General features: G+C 35.4%; 1 protein-coding gene across 2 annotated transcripts; it reads right to left on the bottom strand.

Annotated features, from left to right (window-relative positions):
* Positions 1 to 1,641: 1,641 nt before the first annotated feature.
* Positions 1,642 to 11,424, bottom strand: gata2b (GATA binding protein 2b). Of its 2 annotated transcripts, none has more exons than XM_073952821.1 (6): positions 11,319 to 11,424; positions 10,697 to 10,852; positions 9,148 to 9,684; positions 8,198 to 8,340; positions 5,837 to 5,962; positions 1,642 to 2,404 (listed from the first exon to the last, which is right to left on the bottom strand). In XM_073952821.1, exons 2-6 carry the CDS (start codon positions 10,824 to 10,826, stop codon positions 2,171 to 2,173), a joined length of 1,170 nt encoding a protein of 389 aa, XP_073808922.1. In that variant the 5' UTR covers positions 10,827 to 10,852; positions 11,319 to 11,424; the 3' UTR covers positions 1,642 to 2,170. The 2 variants fall into 2 exon arrangements, with proteins under 2 accessions (XP_073808922.1, NP_001002689.2); NM_001002689.2 differs by having other exon boundaries at positions 10,697 to 10,977; positions 11,319 to 11,421.
* Positions 11,425 to 20,828: the final 9,404 nt, after the last annotated feature.

The following is a 20,828-nucleotide window of genomic DNA, read 5'->3' as shown; positions in this document are numbered from 1 at the left end:
CAGATTGCGTCTTTGATAGCTTACATTGTGTGATGGTTGCGTGAACGAACACCGATTTGCGTGTGATTTCAGGCATTTGTCAGCAATTTCTCAAAACCTGTCGGCGAGTCAAAATCAGGGCCAAAGTCATGCAGTCTGTACTCGCCATTAGAGTGTGCCTCAATCAGTCCAGCTGGTTCAGATAAACAGCACACTGACAGACATGAAGGAAGCAGATCTCACGTAAAGTTTGTGGGAAATACTACAGTAGGAACTTTCCCAATGATTATTTGATGTATTTGTTGTGGAGTTAATTCAAGCCTTGCGATGAGTCACACACTGTGTTCTTACAAAGTTCATGCATATGCACACACAGCGTGTGCGTTTAACTTTGCACTGTTTTTGCTTGCAAATGTGACTGGATACACGTTAATGTACACTGCTGTGTGGAAATCCATTATTTTAATATACAAAATAAACCTGATTTAACATCCACAATCCTGGATTAAAGCATCTTTATTTATAGTTGTACTGCGGCAGTAGTAATAAAGACTGAAAAATTGCTGTAATTTATCACAAACATGCACTGAACGTTTTAAACTTGTAAAACTCATTCTTGATCTTATTTGATGATGACTGATAATCAAAGAAAACTGAACAGATCTTTTAACTCCAGTTGCTTTGCGCATGTCCTGTCTTGATATGATTACATGCATTACTACAGAGACATGTTAATACCCGGCTGTCAATCAATTCGGTAGGTTTGGAAAACCGCACTCTTATGTCACCTCAAAATGGGAGGGATTTGGACCCTAATTTAACATTAGGAAATAAAAAAGAGGCTTATTGTCTTTATATTACCCCAATATGACTGTGGACACACTACACCTACACATAATTCTGTCCAAACAGCTTCCAAAAGATGATTTTCATCATTGGTGCCCTTTAAAAAAAAAGAAAAAAAAATCTGTTTTGAAATAGTTAATTAAAATGTACAAAACACTTTTTTGCATTTAATTGTTTGTAAGGAATTTTTCTGTTGAGTTGAAATATTGTATTTATGTCAAAAAGTATAAATTATTACAATACATAACTTTATATTTTATCAATAATAGAAATGTATTTGAATAAAGTTAATACATAAACAAATCTAATTATATATTTGGAGACATTTTGTATAAAATATTGGTTATTATCTATACATTATAAATGTGTAATATATATTTTTTCTATTTATGCCATAATTATTACATTGTAATAGCGGTCGACCTATATGTGGTTTATGTTTTGGCATATATAATACATATTTTATCATATCAAATATATACAATAGGGACATCTCTATAGTTCAGGTCTGTTGTTTTGAATCACATGCTTCGCATACTTCTGAAATTGTAATAAACATTTAATATAAGCAGGGATTATGATGACAAAAGGCTGGTCTTGTCAAGGCCTCACAAACACAAAGCCTAAAGACTGTCTGCGCTCTTTCATCTCTCATCTCTCCATTTCCTTCTGTCTCTCTAGAGTCTTGCTCTTCATTCAGTGTTTGAGTGCGGTCACCAGGCTGATAAGCTCTTTTCTCTTGTGTTTGCACACACAGCTTTGAAACATCACTTGGATTGTTTATATAGAATCTCTGCAATGGGATGTAATCCAACAGACAGTTTTACAATCATTTATTTACTAAAATTTCAAAATAAATGTACAATTAAAAAAAGTTTCTTCTGAGTGTTACATGTGTATACAGAAACTAAGGATAGTGTAACTTTCTATTGATGTTGATACTAGTTGACATAAAGCTTGAAAATAAGAGATCTGAAAAATAAATTAAAGACAATTACAAATGTTTTGAAAATTATATTATAGTTAAAATATGGGGCTTCTTCCTTCTTCACAGTTCCATAACAGTGCAGTCGGATGAATGACATAATCACGCATGAAAGTTGAGACTATACTTGAATAAATATTTATTAAAAATTACCTAATTAGCAAAACTCTTGGTGTACTGCGATCGGATTCTATGTTGGCTTAAAACACATTTCATAAATCCACAAAATAAAGTGCATCTTTTTAAAATCGAGACCAAATTTTGAACCTTGCATAATAAACATCTGAAATGTTAATGAAATGTCCTGTACAGTAAAACCAAAGAATGGAGACAGTAAGTGTTGTCTTCTACAGGTGTCTCTCAGCCTATAGCAGTGACTAAGCTGCTGTGACTGAATGCAGGATGTAATTGTATTTGCGGAGTCATATTGAATGGGTGGTGAATGTTAGCCATGTGGCTGAAGGAGGATGGTTTGTCGTGCACACAACTGTCAAACTGGTGAAAGTGTTCTCCTCTCCTCTTCTTAGATTTGCCAGACATCTTCCTGTTGCGTGTCTGAATACCATCCTTCTTCATAGTAAGTGGGCGATTCACCTAAATGCACATATACACAATAAAATAATGTAAACCATTTACGCAGTATTAGTCAATAGTGCAATTTTTATTACTAGCACAAAAAACAAATTCTATCATTCACTTAGTTAAAGTCTGTATATAAAATTTGTTGTAATAGCCAAATGTAAAATGTTTGTACTTTTAAATTCTGTTTATCTTTTTTTCTATTTAAATTTTGGTTAACTTTTTTTGCAATTAAAGTCAAGATTTTAGCACACACGACTTGCAAGAAGAAATTTAGATTGTGCCCAGATTTATTTATTAAGTAAAAATGTTTTCACAAAATAATTATACTAATGACTAATGATCATACTAATCAAACTAATAAGTTTGTCCTTTAAAATGGTGTTTAAAAAAAATTAAAAACTGCTTTTATTTTAGCCGAAATAAAACTAATAAGACATTCTCCGCAAGAAAAAATATTATCAGACATACTGTGTTAATGTCCTTGCTCTGTTAAACATCATTTAGGATCATTATTTATTTGAAAAAAGAAAGGGGGGCGAATAATTCTGACTTCAACTGTATAGTGTATGACTGTATAAGTGGTAAGAGAGTTATGAAAATGCACACATGGACAGAAGTTACAGCAAATAATTATTTTGTGTGGACAATCTACCTAGAATAAGGGCATGCATAATCACATAAAAGCACATGATTTATTTAAAGGTACAATATGTAAGATTTTTGTATAAAAAAAGAATATATATATATATATATATATATATATATATATATATATATATATATATATATATATATATATATATATGGAAAAAAAAACACTAGAACAGTTATATATTTTGCTAACATTATCTTACATTATGTTTAGAAGAATGTTCAAACCCAGAGAAACAAGCCAATTTAACTATTGACATGGACCGTGTCCTGTGTTGCAATGCTAAACACGTCATACCTCCTTAAATTTTTTATTTATATAAAACATGAAAACACAATAAAGCAGAACCTTAAAATGTATTTATATGATAAAATGGCGCTGTTTCTTCCCTATGTAATCGCAACCGGAAGCAGTTGACTGTGGCATAATAAAAGCTCTGCTGATTTCCTGCAACATCACGCTCATCTCTCATCAGCCATTGCTTCAACGATCACGCTTCGACAGCTTTCAACCTTAAGGTGTTTGCACACTGAAGTTCGAAATTTTCGTATGTGTTTTTTTCGTATTCATATGAGAAAAACTTGTCACGTAAACAAACCTTGCACACTGAATGCGATGCGTGTTAGTTGATCCATAATGAAGAAAATGCAATACATTTTGGAGTCAGTTTGAGCAGTGATACTTTGTTTTCCTCTCTCTTCTCCAAAGTAGAAACAGAAAGAGGAATAGGCTATACATTCATCCAATTACTTTACGTTCATCCAATACTGCATAGAAAGAAAGGAGAGTTTAGCTCACTAAAAAAGAGCTGAGCTGGATTATCTCGAAGTTCAGAAAATTAGTGGAATCTTGGTACGTGAACAAATCCTGAACAGAGACTGGCAGTACATATAGACATTATAATAGATGGGTGCCGCATTGACGTGTCGAAGCAACGGACCAAAAGCGGACCATTCTTTCTGTTATAATGGCTATGAGCAGTACGTCAAATGTATGAACACACACATACACCAATCTGCAGCAGGGCAGAGGTCTGCCAGTCACTTAATCAAGCATAGGGATTCTCAACTGTTTGCCACATTCTGTCTTTATTTTATGCACTGTTTGTCATAAAAGTATCTGTAGCTCAAGTGACCACATTCTGTATTTAGCTTTTTGCTTGTACGGTGGCTCTGACATGTCAAAACAGCTCTCAATGTGCTTTTTTGGATGCGAAAAGCAGAAATAATCTAACATGGTTAGATTTTTTTATGACAGACGAAAGTTTCGGAGGGAGTGTGGTAATACGACTGACACAACGTGAGTTCAAATTTATTTTTTACGTGCGAAAATTACAGATAAAAATTTTGGATTTAATGTGCAATCACCTTTACTCTGCTTCATATTACCATGATAATAAGTTTCAAATGGTTTAACTCATCCATAAACGATTTCAGAAAACCTGTAGGATGTCATGAAGATGACAACTCCCATGATTCCACACTGGTGCCATGGCGTCATTAAAACTATGTTTTTGTTTGTTGTGAATTTGTACCCTCTAGGGACGAAAATAACATATTTTTCTTTTTAAAATAAGGAAACAAATGATTTTGTGCCCACATTTTTTTCTTTCTTTCTTGCAGTGCTCTGTAATTGTTACATGTCTTTTTGTCAATATTTCTTAAATTAATCAAGATAAACCAACGTTCAGGGTTCAAAGCTAAGGATATTTTCTACTGGCCTGATTGGACCACTGGTTCAGATATTTACTTGCCCTGCCAAAATTTTCACTGGCCCCACTAAAAAGAATTCAATAAAAAATAGCTAATTTTTAGCCACATATTTTAAATGATGTGTCAAAAATAATGCCTGTAAATCTAGAATTTAAATATATATATTTTTTTAATATTTAGCAGTAAAATAAAAGTTGTATGTGCAGGTATTTTGTTGCAAAACAAAAGGTGGCTGACCTAAAAGTGACAGAAAACTATGCAAAACATCACTTTATTTTTTTCATCATGTTGTGCCCATGTAAATATCTGATTCCACAACTTTAGAAACCAACGTTTTCTTTTAGCCTCATAATTTGATGTTGCCGTCTCTTCACTTTACCGGTTTTTACCAGGTTATGTAAAGAAATAATGTGCTCACAACATCCAATCAGATAAAAGGAACCAAAAAGCAATATGGGGTTTACGACTTCATAGAAAAGGCAAAACATTCAAAGACTTAAAAGCACAAATTGTTTCTCAATTCTAAAACTTTATATATGCACGCAATTGACAAATAGTCAAAGGCAAATTCAAATTTTGTGACATGGCAGCACTGGCCTGATCGGGCCAGTAACAATTCTCTCTACTGTCCCGAACATCCCTCACGCTGGCCCCAGGCCATCGGTCAATCCTTATTGTTGAGCCCTGATGTTTAATTATGAAAGGAGTTTGTCAAGATGCTTGAGTGCCTGGGCAAACATGATATAAAAATAAGAATTCTTAATTAAAAAGCCAAAATACTTATGAAGTGCCTATTAGAGCAGCATTACACATACTTAAGAAATGTATGTGTAGTATAAAAAAACTGCCATCATATCTCAGGAAGACAGAACATACCTTCCTGACTTTGCATAGACTTCATGTTTAAATAGTTTTTTGCAGTTTAATATTCATAGACTCTAATCCATACGCAAATGTGATTAGGTGAACAGACCTATTTTATTTTTATTATTAAAAATTTGCCATCTTATGTGCAGTAGAGTAAATTGAATCTGCAATTTTGTGTTTATATTCGGCGTTGGCGCATACAAATGTACTCACATTGTGTAGTTTGTAGTATAGACCGCAGGCATTGCAGACGGGTTCTCCGTTGGCATTGCGTCTCCAGAGTGTGGTGGTCCCAGTCTGGCAGTTGGCACAACAGGTGCCTGCTCGTCGAGATGCTGACTGCAACATACAAACACATTAAGACAAAGATCAAAACATCTGAAATTGATCAATTACTAAACGTAAGGGTTGTGAACAAAAATCTGAAGAAATGCTAAATCTGGTCACTTCAGCATACAAATATTTACTTACAACTGCTTGTCTGATTCATAAATGAAATCATAAAATTCAAGACGGTTATTGGAACTAAAATGTACAATATAAAATAGCATGCATGTACAAAAATGTATTTTCAGTTCTTAAAACTTTCAGTATATTACTCCTCTTTAATTTCAGTACATTATATTTTTGATTTGTCTACTGTGCAGAGTATCGTATTACGCATTATACCTTACTGAAAGACAAATGAATAGAGCTGTGGTTAGACCCCATAACAATAATATGAAGATTGAGACTCCAAATCCTGTTTGGAATGTCCTGTTTTGAAAAATTTGAACCTGTCCTGTTCTTTTGGACATAGACTGCACCACAGAGATGCACAAAATGTTATCTTAAAAGCTTGAAGCAAATTGTGGTAGCACTTTATTTTACAGTTCTGTTTCGCACATGCGTATTTATAATGAATAAATAAATTGTTTAATAACTATAGGTATTATCTCTAAACCTAGCTCTGAACCTAATCTTAACCCTTGTTACTTACTGTTACTGTATACAATCCAGTAATTAATTGTTAAAAAAGCACAACTCAACTTAATGACACAACTGTCTAACCGATACAATAACATCTTAAGATATCTGTATAGTCTTTACAGTATTCTTTTCTCAAGAAGATGCAAACCTAACAAACTGAATGCAGCTTTGTGTACAAAGCAAGAGCATTAAAAATGTTTAAATAAATAGTTTAAATAGGCAAGGAAAACATAAATACAGAAACTATTTAAATTAACAAGTTTACAATTTATTTTAAGGTCTCATTGTTACAGTGTAACTCTTCAACTGACTTCTGAGTAATATGAATTAATAATTACATGTACTTACTATGTGGTTAGTGTTAAGGCAGGCTAGTTTTAGGGACACTTGCATATAATTATGCATAATTAATTGTAATTACTATAGTAAGTACATGAAACATTGACATCTTAAAATGAAGTTTGACATAAACAATTAAATATGGACAAACAAAAATTACAAATACTTTTTTTAGAATTCAATTAAAAAATAAGAAAATGATCAAAGAAGCAGGATCATGCTGGACAGAATCTATTACTTGTTTCTCAAATTCCTCAGGTCAAACAGAAGTGCACCATAAATTCACAGAACTATACAGGTAAAGTAGGCACTCAACATGCTGGAAGAAAACACGGCTAGAAAACAACCACAAAAGGAAGCATTTTCGGGTCTCACAAAGTTATCGGTACCGGGCAGACATCCTGCCAAGGAAACAAATGGACCGAGCTGTCTCTGCTCTTTAAATATACGACCTGTAGCTGGTGCAGAAGCACTCGTCACACACTGACTCAAGCCTAATTTACAGCTAATACCATCTTAAACAAAACACAGTCACTTTCAAGCAGATTTATTATGTTTCCTTTTTGAATGTGCTGCTGCTTTGTGACTAACCATTTCAGCAGACGTCTATAAAGGTGATAGAAAGCTGAAAAAATATTCACGGCAAAATGTCTTTCAACTTGAAAATATCTTTGGAGAAGCTGAGTTTTTAACATTGCAGTCGAGGAATACTCAAATTAAGGTAAGATGATATAGGCCAGTCAGGAATAGCAGAAGTATCTGATTTCTGGTCAAGTTTACACTTCATGTTAATGAATTCTAATTCATTACTTGCTATTTAAACCCGTCAATAGGGCCATGGTCCAGTACACACACCCAGACATGTGCTTTTCTCTCTTTTTTTCTGTCCCTCTCTTTCCTTTTTTTTGTGCACATTCTCTCTCCGTCCTTGCAGTGTGAACAGATATCATAATACTTTTCGGAAATGCATGGCAGTTTTCCTTAAATGTGTTACTATTGTCTAAACCTCATGAACCATCTTCTTTGTCAGTAGTGTTCAGACATTATTCACAGACAATGGCACTGTCATATTATAAAAGGCTTTGTATGGCTGATCCTGTATAGCTCAGACAACAGAACAATGTTACATAAACTGATCATAACTGCTTGAACACAATATAGGTTGTTTAGAGCAGGTTTCAGTTTCCTGTTAGTGGTGTCTTTTACTGGTTGTGCTTGAACTGTGTAATGGTGTGGATCAGAAGTGTGTAGGTGTGTGGGACATACCAGTCTGCGCTTGGGTCTGATGAGAGGTCTGTTCTGCCCATTCATCTTGTGGTAGAGTCCACATGCATTACACAGATAATGACCTGTGCCATCTCTCCGCCACAGAGGAGTCGACGTAGCTCCACAATTTACACATTCACGTCCTATTGGCACACGATGCGCATTAGGAGAGAGAGAGAGGGGGGGAGGGGGGGTGGTAAAGAAAACAGCTTATTTGTGCTGACATTATTTAATACAGACTGATTATTAAAACTTTTACTTTTCAGTTCTTTCGGTCATTTCTACAAGTGCCATCTTTTGGTGGGTTAAAAATTGCACACAGGAAGCAACTGTACAGGTAAATACCTTATTTTGAATGTGTTGCTCTCATAGATCAAGTGTTAACTGATAATTTTGTACATTGATATTCATTGTCAAGATAGAATTGTGTAGCTGGTTGCACCCAAAATATTTTTTTATTGAGATTTCATTGGGACAACTTATTTGTTTTATGTTCAATCTACATAAATTTGTTAAAAGTGTTAAAAGTTAACTTATTAGATTTGTGTTGGGACAACATGAATGAATTGTGTGGAACCCTGCATTTTTTACAGTGTGAGCTGAATTATTTGACATCCCAAAAAGTCAGTAAATAAAGTAGGTTTGTTACCATAATAAAATAAAACAACTTAAATAGGCGAATTAGCCTATTTATGTCATTATAATTATTAATAGTTTATTTAGTAACTAGTGCATTTTTATTTAAATATTGGTGTCAAAATTAAACCTGCTTATCATGTTATTACATTTACAAATACTGCAATTCATTGCATTGCGTCTTCTCATGCTTTGCATTGATTCAAAAGTATAACATCTTCATCATTCAGTACTTGCTAATATATAGAAAATAAAAGGCTAACTTTGGACTGATTATTACCTTTTGTAGTTTCCGCTATGAAATCTGAACTCACCAGAGAAAGCGCGGTTTTTACTTTTGCATTTTGTCGTCATGTTTCCGAGCAGATTTCTGGAGTGGAACACACTGGCGGGATACTCGTGCGCTCCGGCTACTGAGTAATCGGGATATGAAGGTATAGGGGTTGTCGTTTGCGCCAGATGCGGGTTGCTACGGATTGGACTGGAGCACTCCATCTTCATCCCGTCGACTAGATGGAGATGGTACTTCCCGGCATCCCTCACCGCGGCACAGGCCGGGTCCGGGGACACATCTTTGGGCGGGGTGGGCGGCAGGCAGTAGAGCTGTGCGCTGCAGTGTTGCGTCATCGACAGGCACGGCATCGGACCCGAGGCCGGCGCACCGGTGCCTGCGTACAGGCCGTTGGAGGATTCGGCGCCTGCTGAATGCAGAACCGCTTTGCCCAGGTGGCTGACGGTCCATGAGCCGTGGTGCTGAGCTGTAGAAAAGGTCGATTTGCTGTTGTCCAGTAAAGGAAGACCGTGAGTGTTGATAAGGTGAGGTCGACACATTGAGCCACCCGTAAGGCGTGCTGGCAAAAAGAAAAAAAGTTATAGTCTTACACGTGCATTGCCAAAGTCAGTTCAGTTTTGCATGTTTAATCACGATGTTAAACTAGGCTGGATAAATAGGCTTGTCTACACGCAGTCCACTGAGGAAGCTCAAAAATGTTTTAAATCGCAAAAATTAAAAGTGATTGACAAGTTGACTGATTTGGAACAATTGTGTGAATTGTTTTACCAGAATGTGTAGTACTATGAGAACATTTAGGCTATTTTCCATGTAAAGAAAATTGTCTTGGTCTATAAAATTTAATAAAATAATAAATAAAAAAGAATCCTAAAATATCAAAAATCTATCATAAAGGTATTTTGCCCTGTGGAGTAATTAAACTTTTATTAAATGTTCTCTGTGAAACATTTGATGCCATTTGAAATAGGCCTAGCATAATCTTTATAGCTATATAGGATTGAAACCAAAAGAGAACATTACCTAAAAATTAATACCCTCAATTCCGATTTATTTATTTTTTGGTTGTTTTTCTTTACCTCTGAACGATATTTTGTATTTCATTAATGTATTTATTTAAAAAATCTAGCCTTTACCAAAAAAGCAAGTTAGTTCGTATGATATACGGTATATCATAATAGTGTAGGCTAATTGGTATTAAAGTTTAAAACATGTAAAATAGTATATTTCATTTGTAATATTTTAACACAATAATTGCGGTGAGAAAACAATTTGCGTATAATCTGATCTTTTCATTGAAATTGACACCAGGTGAGAACTAGACTGCCATATAATTATTTATTTGTAGGCTAAATAAATACTAATCATTTACTATTAAGAGTAATATAAGAAAATTCTCTCGCAGATGAAATATTTGCTTTCAAGTCTGACAATCGTGTAAAAAAATGCAGGCGCAATTTTTAGTATTGTGGAAATCAAAAAAAAAAAAAAAACAATCCGTTGATTCAAAATTCTTCTAAAATATAAAAAGCGACACTGACAAAAAGGTTAGATCTCCACGCAGGCCTACTCACCATGCGTCTGGCTGTAAGACATCCGTGCACGGGACCCGTGTGTATGATAGTAGGGGTTTCCCTGAGAGTCCAAATGGCTGAGAAATACATCCACCTCGTCTGGTTGTAATAATGGGGCACCTGGCTCCATATAGCCCGAACTATGATGTCCCAGACCTGCATGAGGAGACACCGAATCAGAGGTGCCCATCATGGCTGAATGATGAGCATGCATCATCCACCGGGGTTCCGCTGGGGCATCCATCATCTCTCTTTTCAGTAGGACAGGGATGCCGATGTTCCTGTGCGATTAAAAAGCTTGACAAGTTATTCCAAGTTCATCCGGCGTGTTTTGTTCTCTTGAATACTTTAGATTAAGTTATATAATACGACTGCGTAAACGCTATAGGCTAACAAGAATATGTGAAACCAGGAGTTCGCGTGTCTCCTTAAACGCAATACGGTTTTTATCACTTCCCCACTTTTAAGTGGATGCACGCGTCGATGACCTAGAGATACCACAGCTGATCACCACCGCTGTCTTGGTGTGAACTAATGTACATCTTTAAATCATGATTGAAACCAAAATCATGGAAAGCAAACAAAAACGTGCGTTGAAAATAATCCAAGAACAGTTACCGACCTTATCTATCTCGTCACTCCAACTTCATGGCACACGCCTACAGTTCAAAAGGTACAGGGATCCGCATCAGGATGACAGGCACAGGTGGTCACACGAGAGATCTGTCAAAACCAGCGTGCAAAAGAGTTGTATATGAAGCAGAGGCAGAGGGCAGACTCCTCCCGGCAGGATAAATGAGTCTTCAGCCAATAAGAATTCACCGTTTTTCCAGCTTGACACCTGAAACCTAATTTACACCACGCGTCTATATTTATTAATTGGTTTCATGTTTATGCTTGATTAATTCACATTTCGCTTAAAATAATGCTTGTTTAAATGGATATTAGTAATTGTTAAGGCATTCTGAAAATGTTTAGCACTTAAAAGATGCTATACGACATATAGACAAACTCATTTATTGAACTTTATCTCAGACAATAATTGTATTGTATTGCACTGGCAGTGAACTCGCATCTTGAGAAAAAATGATCGGAGTTGATAAGATTAAAGACAAAGTAGCTCCTAGAGAAAGTGGCAAAACATTTGCTCAAGGTGAGGTGAGTATTTTTTTTTTCTCCTTTGCTTAAACGAAGCAATACAACGTCCTCCATCGACTTCTACTGAGCTTTAATTATTCAGGGAATAAGTTTCTGGCCAGCGCGCGCGTATTGTCTGTCTCGGCAGATCCGTCTCGTGCGCGGTCAATGACAACACGAAACCGCTGACCACCTACCCTGACTCTCATAAGATCTGTCCATCACTTTGATGAGTGAAAGAGAGAGAGAGAGGGAGCGAGAGATGACATTCCTCCACATCGCTTGCCACCAGTGTTGGTTGCAACTAGTTACAAAGTAAATATTACTGCAATTAAATTATCCTACTTAAGCGTAAAGGAAGCGATACTCTTCATTTTAAGGTGTAATGCGGTAGCCTATATTTCCTTAAATACTGTAAATAGGCCTAGATTCATCAAATCTGTTTAAGTCAATCCAGAGCAGCAGCTTTTTTATTAAAATGCTTATATCAAAATGTTTTTATAACGCCATGTTTGACTGAAATTTTACCCTTTTCGCACTCATTAAAATAATCATTGGAGCGTTGTAAATAGGCCTATATAATTCATTCATTTTCTTGTCGGCTTAGTCCCTTTATTAATCCGGGGTCGCCACAGTGGAATGAACCGCCAACTTATCCAGCAAGTTTTTTTTTTACGCAGCGGATGTCTTTCTAGCCATAACCCATCTCTGGGAAACATCCATACACACACATTCACACACTAAGGACAATTTAGCCTACCAATTCACCTGTACTGCATGTCTGGACTGTGGGGTAAACCGGAGCACACGGAGGAAACCCACGCAAACGCAGGGAGAACATGCAAACTCCACACAGAAACGCCAACTGAGCCGAGGCTGCCTATATTATAATAATATCTAAAAACAAATAAGACTTTCTCCAGAAGAAAAAATATTATCAGACATACTGTAAAAATTTCCTTGCTCTGTTAAACATCATTTGGGAAATATATATTAAAAAAAATGTTTTATTCAGGCGGCTAATAATTCTGACTTCAACTGTATATTGTGATCAATGTCAATGCAGGCACCATAGTTCTTCGCCCAATAATGGGTTAAAGAATTAAAATAATTTAAATTCTATCTTATATTTGTTGAGATTTACAGCGTTTTTTAGTTTTGAGTCAAATAATTAAATTCCTTTGAGTAATTAATTAATTTAAGTAATTAGAAATGCAATTTAAATCTAATTTTAATAATGTTTTTTTAAGTATCTTACACAAGACTGCTTGTCATCGCCATTCAGAATTGTCTTTTTTTCTGGTTTTGCTTAAATCAAATGGTAGCTTAAATAGTAAACTTTTCTTTTATAAAAAGTTCATAGTAACAAGTAAACATTCTTGATTCGTCTTCGTAATGGTTCCATGAAACACCTTTAACATTAAAAAAAAAAAAATTTCATTGGACAAAAGGTTCTTTAGCCCAAAAGGTTCTTTGCAATATTCAAATATTCTTAACCCTGTAGAAAAATAAGTCATTTTAACCTTTGGGCACTCATTGAAATGCTCAATGGAAAACCCCTGAGGTGGTATTTAGAGTTAATACAAGACATTTGAACTTTTATATTGTAATCACTGTTAATGAAGTTATAAGTACTGAACGTTTTGGTTTAGGGAATCAAAAATAGTTCTTTGGACCCACCACCCCGCTCCCTCTTTGGAACCTTTATTTTTAAATGTGCATAATTACATCTAGCAACTTTGCCTATCTTAACCTTTGTCTTTAAAGCTGTTTGACAAAGTTTAGACAATGTTTAAAATAAAAAAACTTTGCTCATCTATTTATTTTACATTCATTTATATATACTACGTGAATATATGGAAGAGCTAAATTGAAAAAAAAGTTTTTTTAGGTTAACCAGTATACATTTATATGGAATGGCAGGTCGTTGTGCAATCTGGGTCCCTTAAATAAAACAAGGAACTGGTGATGCATATGCTTGAAACAAATATTAAGATTTAATTTAAAAAAAAAGAGATGGGCACATTAAAACTTTTTCTCTTATTCCCTCCCTCCCTCTCTCTCTCTCTCACTCTCTCTCTCTCTCTCTCACTCTCTCTCTCTCTCTCTCTCTCTCTTTCTCTCTCCCCTTCTCTCTCTCTCTCTCTCTCTCAGTGTAACAGCATGAGCTCAACAATGCTGCCCAGATTCCTTAATTGCTGTTCATTTCCTCCGCAAAAGAGAATCAGGAAGGCAGTATTAACAGCATACTGCAGTAACAACCTGTCAGTCATATTTTCCTTTTCTTGGGCACATGACCAGAAGAAAATATCAAACTTTAACTACAATACAGTAAACCACCCAACAACAGTTACCAGGCATCAGCTAACTATCACTGAAAGTTATGAGTACGTATTTTATAGAGCGGACCTGCATTTTAGTTCTTTGAATTTTACACAAACCTAATGTTTTTTCCCTTTGATATTAATTAGAAGACCACATATGTTGTCGATATTTTATGAAACCATATTTAAACATAAATATCACAAAATAAAGACTTCAATTATGAAATGTTATTCAGTTACATTTCAATTACATTACTATTGAATTATTGGCAATTCCGTATGAGAATGAAGTTTATATCTGAAAGCATATGGAGCCAGATCAGTCTCAAAAATGTTACATTTACAAAATACAATTCGTAAGTTCGGGTCACAGTGGCGCAGTAGGTAGTGCTGTTGCATCACAGCAAGAAGGTCGCTGGTTCGAACCTCGGCTCGACTCAGTTGGCGTTTCTGTGTGGAGTTTGCATGTTCTCCCTGCGTTCGCGTGGGTTTCCTCCGGGTGCTCCGGTTTCCCCCACAGTCCAAACACATGCGGTACAGGTGAATTGGTAGGCTAAATTGTCCGTAGTGTATGAGTGTGTGAATGAATGAGGGTGTGGATGTTTCCCAGGGAGAGGTTGCGGCTGGAAGGATATCTGCAGCTTAAAAAAAACGTGCTGGATAAGTTGGCGGTTCATTCCGCTGTGGCGACCCCAGATTAATAACGGGACTAAGCCAACAAGAAAATGAATGAATGAATTTGTAAGTTCAAAATATGATTTTAAAACTGCACAAATTAAATTCGTTAGTTTAAAATACGATTCAAAACTACACAAATCCAATTCGTAAGTTCAAAACACGATTTTGAAAAATACACATCCAATTCATAAGTTTAAAACATTATTCAAAAACAGAAATACAATTTATTTGCAGAAAAATGCATGCTTTTAAATAGTGAATTCACAAATTGTGTATTTAAAAATTCAGTGTTGTTAATGTGAATTGTGTTGTGCATGAATGATTTTTAGTTTGTAAATGTATTATTTTTGAGACTGATCTCGCTCCATAAAAGCAAACTGTTGTCTTGATATTAACCCTAATTATGAGGGAATCTGTGTGTGTGTGTGTGTGTGTGTGTGTGTGTGTGTGTGTGTGTGTGTGTGTGTGTGTGTGTGTGTGTGTGTGTGTGTGTGTGTGTGTGTGTGTGTGTGTGTGTGTGTAAATTTGGTGCATCCATTTGTGAATGTCAGTGAAAGTGTGTGAAGATGTTGTAGTGTGAATAACCCATCTCCCCCTCCTATACCCAGAATGCCTTGCAGGCCTGGTTTTCACCACATCAGGATACAGGGCTGCTGGCTGAATTCCGGTATGAAACGGAGCGCTGGTGCACCGCAATGTGTGTGTCATACACATGCACATCCCTCTTCACACAGATGGACAGGTGCTGTAACGGACACTTGCTTTTATTCACGCCTTACAGTCATTAGGTGCAACCACTCCCAGTTCGACCAGTTCATTTCATGTTGCACACACTAACATTATAGACACTGATCCACTATTGTGTAGAAGAGCAACATCACACATATTGGAGTTGATATGATATGATTTTAGCCAGGACATTTTAGACGTGATTTCTCAGCCCTTAATTGTGAATCTGCTAACGTTTTCCTGTGTAAAATCTTTAGGGATGGAGGGACTTTGTGTGTGTATGTGTGTGTGTGATGCCATGAAGTTTAGCAGTTCTCTTTAGAGGCCTGAAAGTAAATTAGCCAGTCCAGCATCTTTTTATTGATGGATTTGAAGTTATAGCAGGGAGTTACTAGTTCAAATCATGCGATCATGAGCATTTAAAAATATTTAACGTGATATTTTGTTTTGCTTGAAATGACAAAATGTGTATCTTGTTGGTTAAATGTAATAAATAAATATTTAAATACATAAATAAATTAATTAATAAATTAATATGTACATAAATAAATAAATAAATAAATAAATATGTACATACATACATGAATTGATAGATAAATAAATAAATACATACATAAATAAATAGATGAATAAATAAATAAATATATAAATACATAGATACATACATACATAGATACATAGACACATAAATAGATGAATAAATAAATAAATATATAAATACATACATACATACATACATACATACATACATACATACATACATACATACATACATACATACATACATACATACATACATAAATAAATAAATAAATAAATAAATAGATGAATAAATACATACATACATAAGTGAATAAATAAATACATGAATAAATAAATACATAAATAAAAAAATACACACATACATAAATAAATACATATATACATAAATAAATAAATAAATACATGAATAAATAAATAGATTAATGAAAAAAAATACATGAATAAAATACACAAATAAAAATACATAAATAAAAATACACACAAATAAATAAATAAATAAATAAATAAAAATAAATAAATAAATGAATGCTAGTCTGCAAGATTATTAGCAATTTTTATTTTAAAAGTAGGGTATTTTGTAATGGCATAAATGGGAAGAACCATTTATTTTATACATATATTAGCTCCACAAAGACTATTTCAGTAAACTGCCCTTAAAAGTGACTTAATATTATAAAAGTTAGTGTAAAGAATATTTTGATAATCTAAAAAACCTTTTGTGCTATGGTAAAGTCCCGTAGATTTTAAAGCTTTTTCGATTATGACAATAAACAAGAGTGAAGTTATGTGTAGTACCATATTAAATAACTGTTTCAGTGTGTTTTGGTTTTGCAATAATGACAGAAAGACATAAAAACTAAATTTATATGAACACAAATGAAGCTAAAAACAGTATATTAATAAATGATGGGGATAAGATAAATAATCACATAGATTGATGTCTTAAATCCTTAGCCTCTCAGATCGTGGATTTCTGGCTGTTTATTTACTCATAATTTAGGTTAATACTAGGTGAAGTTCCCTAGTTTCAATTTTACAAGGCTTATTAAGAATCTACTGGCAATCAGCATCTTTAGCAAGCTTCAATCAAAACACTGGAGATCTGTTTCTTGATCATTTTTAACACAAAGCTGCCATCTCCTGGCCATTCTTGGCATTCAGAATCATGGCACTTCACTTGAACATCAGTAAGTGACACCTCAGGCCCTGCTTTACAATTTACCTGCCTGACTAAACATGAATAATGGCAAACACACATCTACATATAACATTATTAAGATGAAAAAGCTACCATTTATCATAGATTACATAACATTAAGACACTTTCCAGCTAAATCAAGGCCTGTGATGACATAAATATCTCGATTTTGACAGTTTCTTGGAGGCCAACGCACAAACGCTTATCTCCAGTTTGTGCAGTAAGCAAAAATGTGTGGTAAGAGAGTAAGTGTATACGTGCACAATGTTTTCAGCTTTAAGGGGATGTGCTGGGTAACTGTTGCCCGCTTTGGGTTTCCGGACTGGGTGCCTGCAGACTGTCAGTTCCCCCTCTCCCTCTCTCTTTATCTCTCTCTCCATCACTCCTATTATCTCCTTATCATACCAGCCAGGCACTCAGCCAGGATACTGTGGTAACAGGCGAGCAGGCTTCTGCCTCACCATGATCTAGATGGTAAACGAGAGGCCTTTATTGAGAGTTTATATTTCTGTTTTTTGTTATTTTGATCTTTTTTTATTCATTCATGAATCATAAAAAAGATGAACTGTCAAAAAAATTCACAGAAGGGAAGCCTGTCTTACCAGTGTCGTTAATTGTAAGCATCAAATCCTCATTGTCATAACTTAAAGTTACACTGCATGGCCCTTTGGTGGTGCATCAATAAAACTGCATGGAAGAACATTGATTTAGTTGTGCTCTGGATCTGCGTGGATGAATGTGGCATTGATTTGCAAACCGAAATCCTCTAAAAATGCCAATGTCATGGCAATGTTGATTCAGGTGTTATTACAAAATACCTCCGATTTCGTTTGTAGACTCTTTTTACAACTGGTGATTTGCCATTTTGCATGGTTTGCGCAACATTTCTTTTTTCTTGACAAACATTTAGCTTCATGCTACTCCTACATCATACATGTGCCATACAAAGCAACTTTTGAATGGTGAAGGATTCATGTAATTGATTTCCCATCAAAAAAATACATAAATTAAAAGGAACCTTTAAAATTAAAGGCTTATTCAGAGTAAGAGTAATTTATGGTCCAGTTTATCTTGAAAAAAGGTTACAGGATTTAAAATATGTCAAAGTAGAGCTCTATTTCTGCTTTATAAAATGGAGTGAGAATAGAGGGTTTTCTGATATCCCATATATCCAATATTTTGTATGCAACTGAATGTATGAAAACTGCAGTGTACTATAGCAGGGGCTCTCAACCTTTTTCTCTTCAAGGCCCACCTCATTCATTCATTCATTCATTCATTCATTCATTCATTTTCTTTTCGGTTTAGTCCTTTTATTAATCAGGAGTCACCACAGCAGAATACTCATACACACTACGGCCAATTTAGTTAATCTAATTCACCTATAGCGCATGTCTTTGTACTGTGGGGAAACGGAGCACCTGGAGGAAACCCACACAAACACAGGGAGAACATGCAAACTCCACACAGAAATGCCAGCTGACCCAGCTGGGGCTCTAACCATCGACCTTCTTGCTGTGAGGTGATTGTGCCACCCACTGCACCACCGTGCTGCCTTAATGCCTACCTTTTTCTCTGAAAACTTTTTAAAGGCCCACTTGTCTGACTTTACCTACTAAACTGATCGTCTAGAGAAAATGCTTATTTTAAATTTTTATTTGTTATCAAAACATTTATTTTGCCTTCTACTTCAATTTTTTTCTACACCATAATAATATACATTTAATGTTTTTAAAACGCACGAAGATTCAAAGCTCCTCAATTCTTTACTTTAGTCTTTACAATTGCAGAGTATTTGAGCCTTTTATTCAATAAATGTCTTATTTATTGTTTAGTCTTATTGATAGTTTGTGAATCAACTGACCTGTGCGACTCTGACATCATAGATGTGAAGTATGCGGAGGCTGGTTATTATAACGCTAATCATTGTTACCTTTACATTTGCGTGACAGGTTGCTTTATACAACTGAGAATGCAGTCCTAGTTGGCGTGCAGCAGTTGGAAGTTTAAGCCACAGTTATGTCTGTATTTAACAGTGAGACAGAGTATGAAGTAATCAATCACAGAAAATGGGAAATGTCATTACTTTGGTCATTTTAATATGATATATTTAATGATAAATCTAATAATTAAAATAGAATATTTAAGTTAATTTTAAGCTATCTCGCAGACCACCTGCAGAATCGCTGAGGCCAACTAGTGAGCCACGACCCACCGGTTGAGAATCCCTGTACTACAACATGACTTTGTGTGTATGAGTGGGTTTGAATGTGTACTGTATGTTAGTGAGCGTCTGTGAAATATCACCTCTGGTTGGTATTCAGCAGATCATAGGCGAAAAGATTATTAATAGATACAGAGAACGTGTAGAACAGACTGGCATCTCTTTGTGAACACAGTTAAAAGGGGCAGATTCAACAGATTCCCACTCTCTCTGTTCACGCTCTGCAACACACACAGGGTTCAGATGCATGGTCCATCTTTTGAATGTCATGTGCATGTGAGTTTGTTTGTGTATATTTTATTAACTATGATGCCATTGCACAAAAATCTCAACACCTTGACTGTCACGGCTTACAAGATACCCTTTGCTTTTACAGCTCCAAACCCAGTGAGTCCACTCCACAGTTTACTGTTATTTTATTTAGTCAAAGATGCAACAAGGATTTATGGGTTAGAATGTGTTGGTGACGGGATATTTTTAGGGCTAAACAGAGAAAGTGTATGAGTAGAAACAAGCTGAGCATACAGATTTAAACCAAAGCCTTTGAACAGCCTTTTGATATCCATTTATTTCAGGTCAGCTTGTATTGCTTTTATTTGAGAGGCGTGTATAATTTTGGATTACAATCTGATGTAAATTTTGGTTTAGTGGCTGATTCGTATGAATTAGTATAATCTCATTCATACATTTTAGTTTGAATTTTTCATCTCCTTAAAGACGGTTGGGTTTGGGGGTGGAGTTTAGGGGCACGCTTTCTTTTTTTTAAAATGTCATAATTAAAAAAAACAAATAAAACCGTATGGAGGCGTCACAGTGGCGCAGTGGGTAGCACGATCGCCTCACAGTAAGAAGGTCGCTTGTTTGATTCCCGGCTGGGTCAATTGGCTTTCCTATGTGGAGTTTGCATGTTCTCCCCTTGTTTGTGTGGGTTTCCTCTGGTTTCCCCCACAATCCAACAACATGCAATATAGATGAATTGAATATGCTAAATTGGCCGTAGTGTATGTGTGTAAGAGAATGTGTATGAATGTTTCCCAGAGTTGGGTTGCTGTAAGCGCTGGCATGTGCTGTGTAAAACTTATGCTCGATAAGTTGGCGGTTGGTTCTGCTGTGGTGACACCTGATTAATAAAGGGACTAAGCTGAAAAGAAAATGAATGAAAAAATGAGAGATTTACGTAAAATAGTTGAGATGAGGTTCCGTTGACAGTGCAATGAAATCAATTGGCCTCACTAGATCTGTTGAACTTTGACCTCTCTGCAAGGCTACAGGGTGATCAGGACCCTGATGTAAAGACCT

This window comes from Danio rerio, chromosome 6 (genome assembly GCF_049306965.1).
Source record: "Danio rerio strain Tuebingen ecotype United States chromosome 6, GRCz12tu, whole genome shotgun sequence".
Lineage (NCBI taxonomy): Eukaryota > Metazoa > Chordata > Actinopteri > Cypriniformes > Danionidae > Danio > Danio rerio.
This window is presented reverse-complemented; position numbering and strand designations above follow the sequence as displayed.

Excerpts from the sequence above, each read along its gene's own strand:
- gata2b (NM_001002689.2), bottom strand. The coding sequence starts at position 10,943 with ATGATGGATGCCCCAGCGGAACCCCGGTGGATGATGCATGCTCATCAT. Across the intron at positions 8,341-9,147 it reads TAAAAACCGCGCTTTCTCTG|GACGTGAATGTGTAAATTGT; the intron begins GTGAGTTCAGAT and ends GTGTGCCAATAG. Across the intron at positions 2,405-5,836 it reads TATACTACAAACTACACAAT|GTGAATCGCCCACTTACTAT; the intron begins GTGAGTACATTT and ends ATGTGCATTTAG.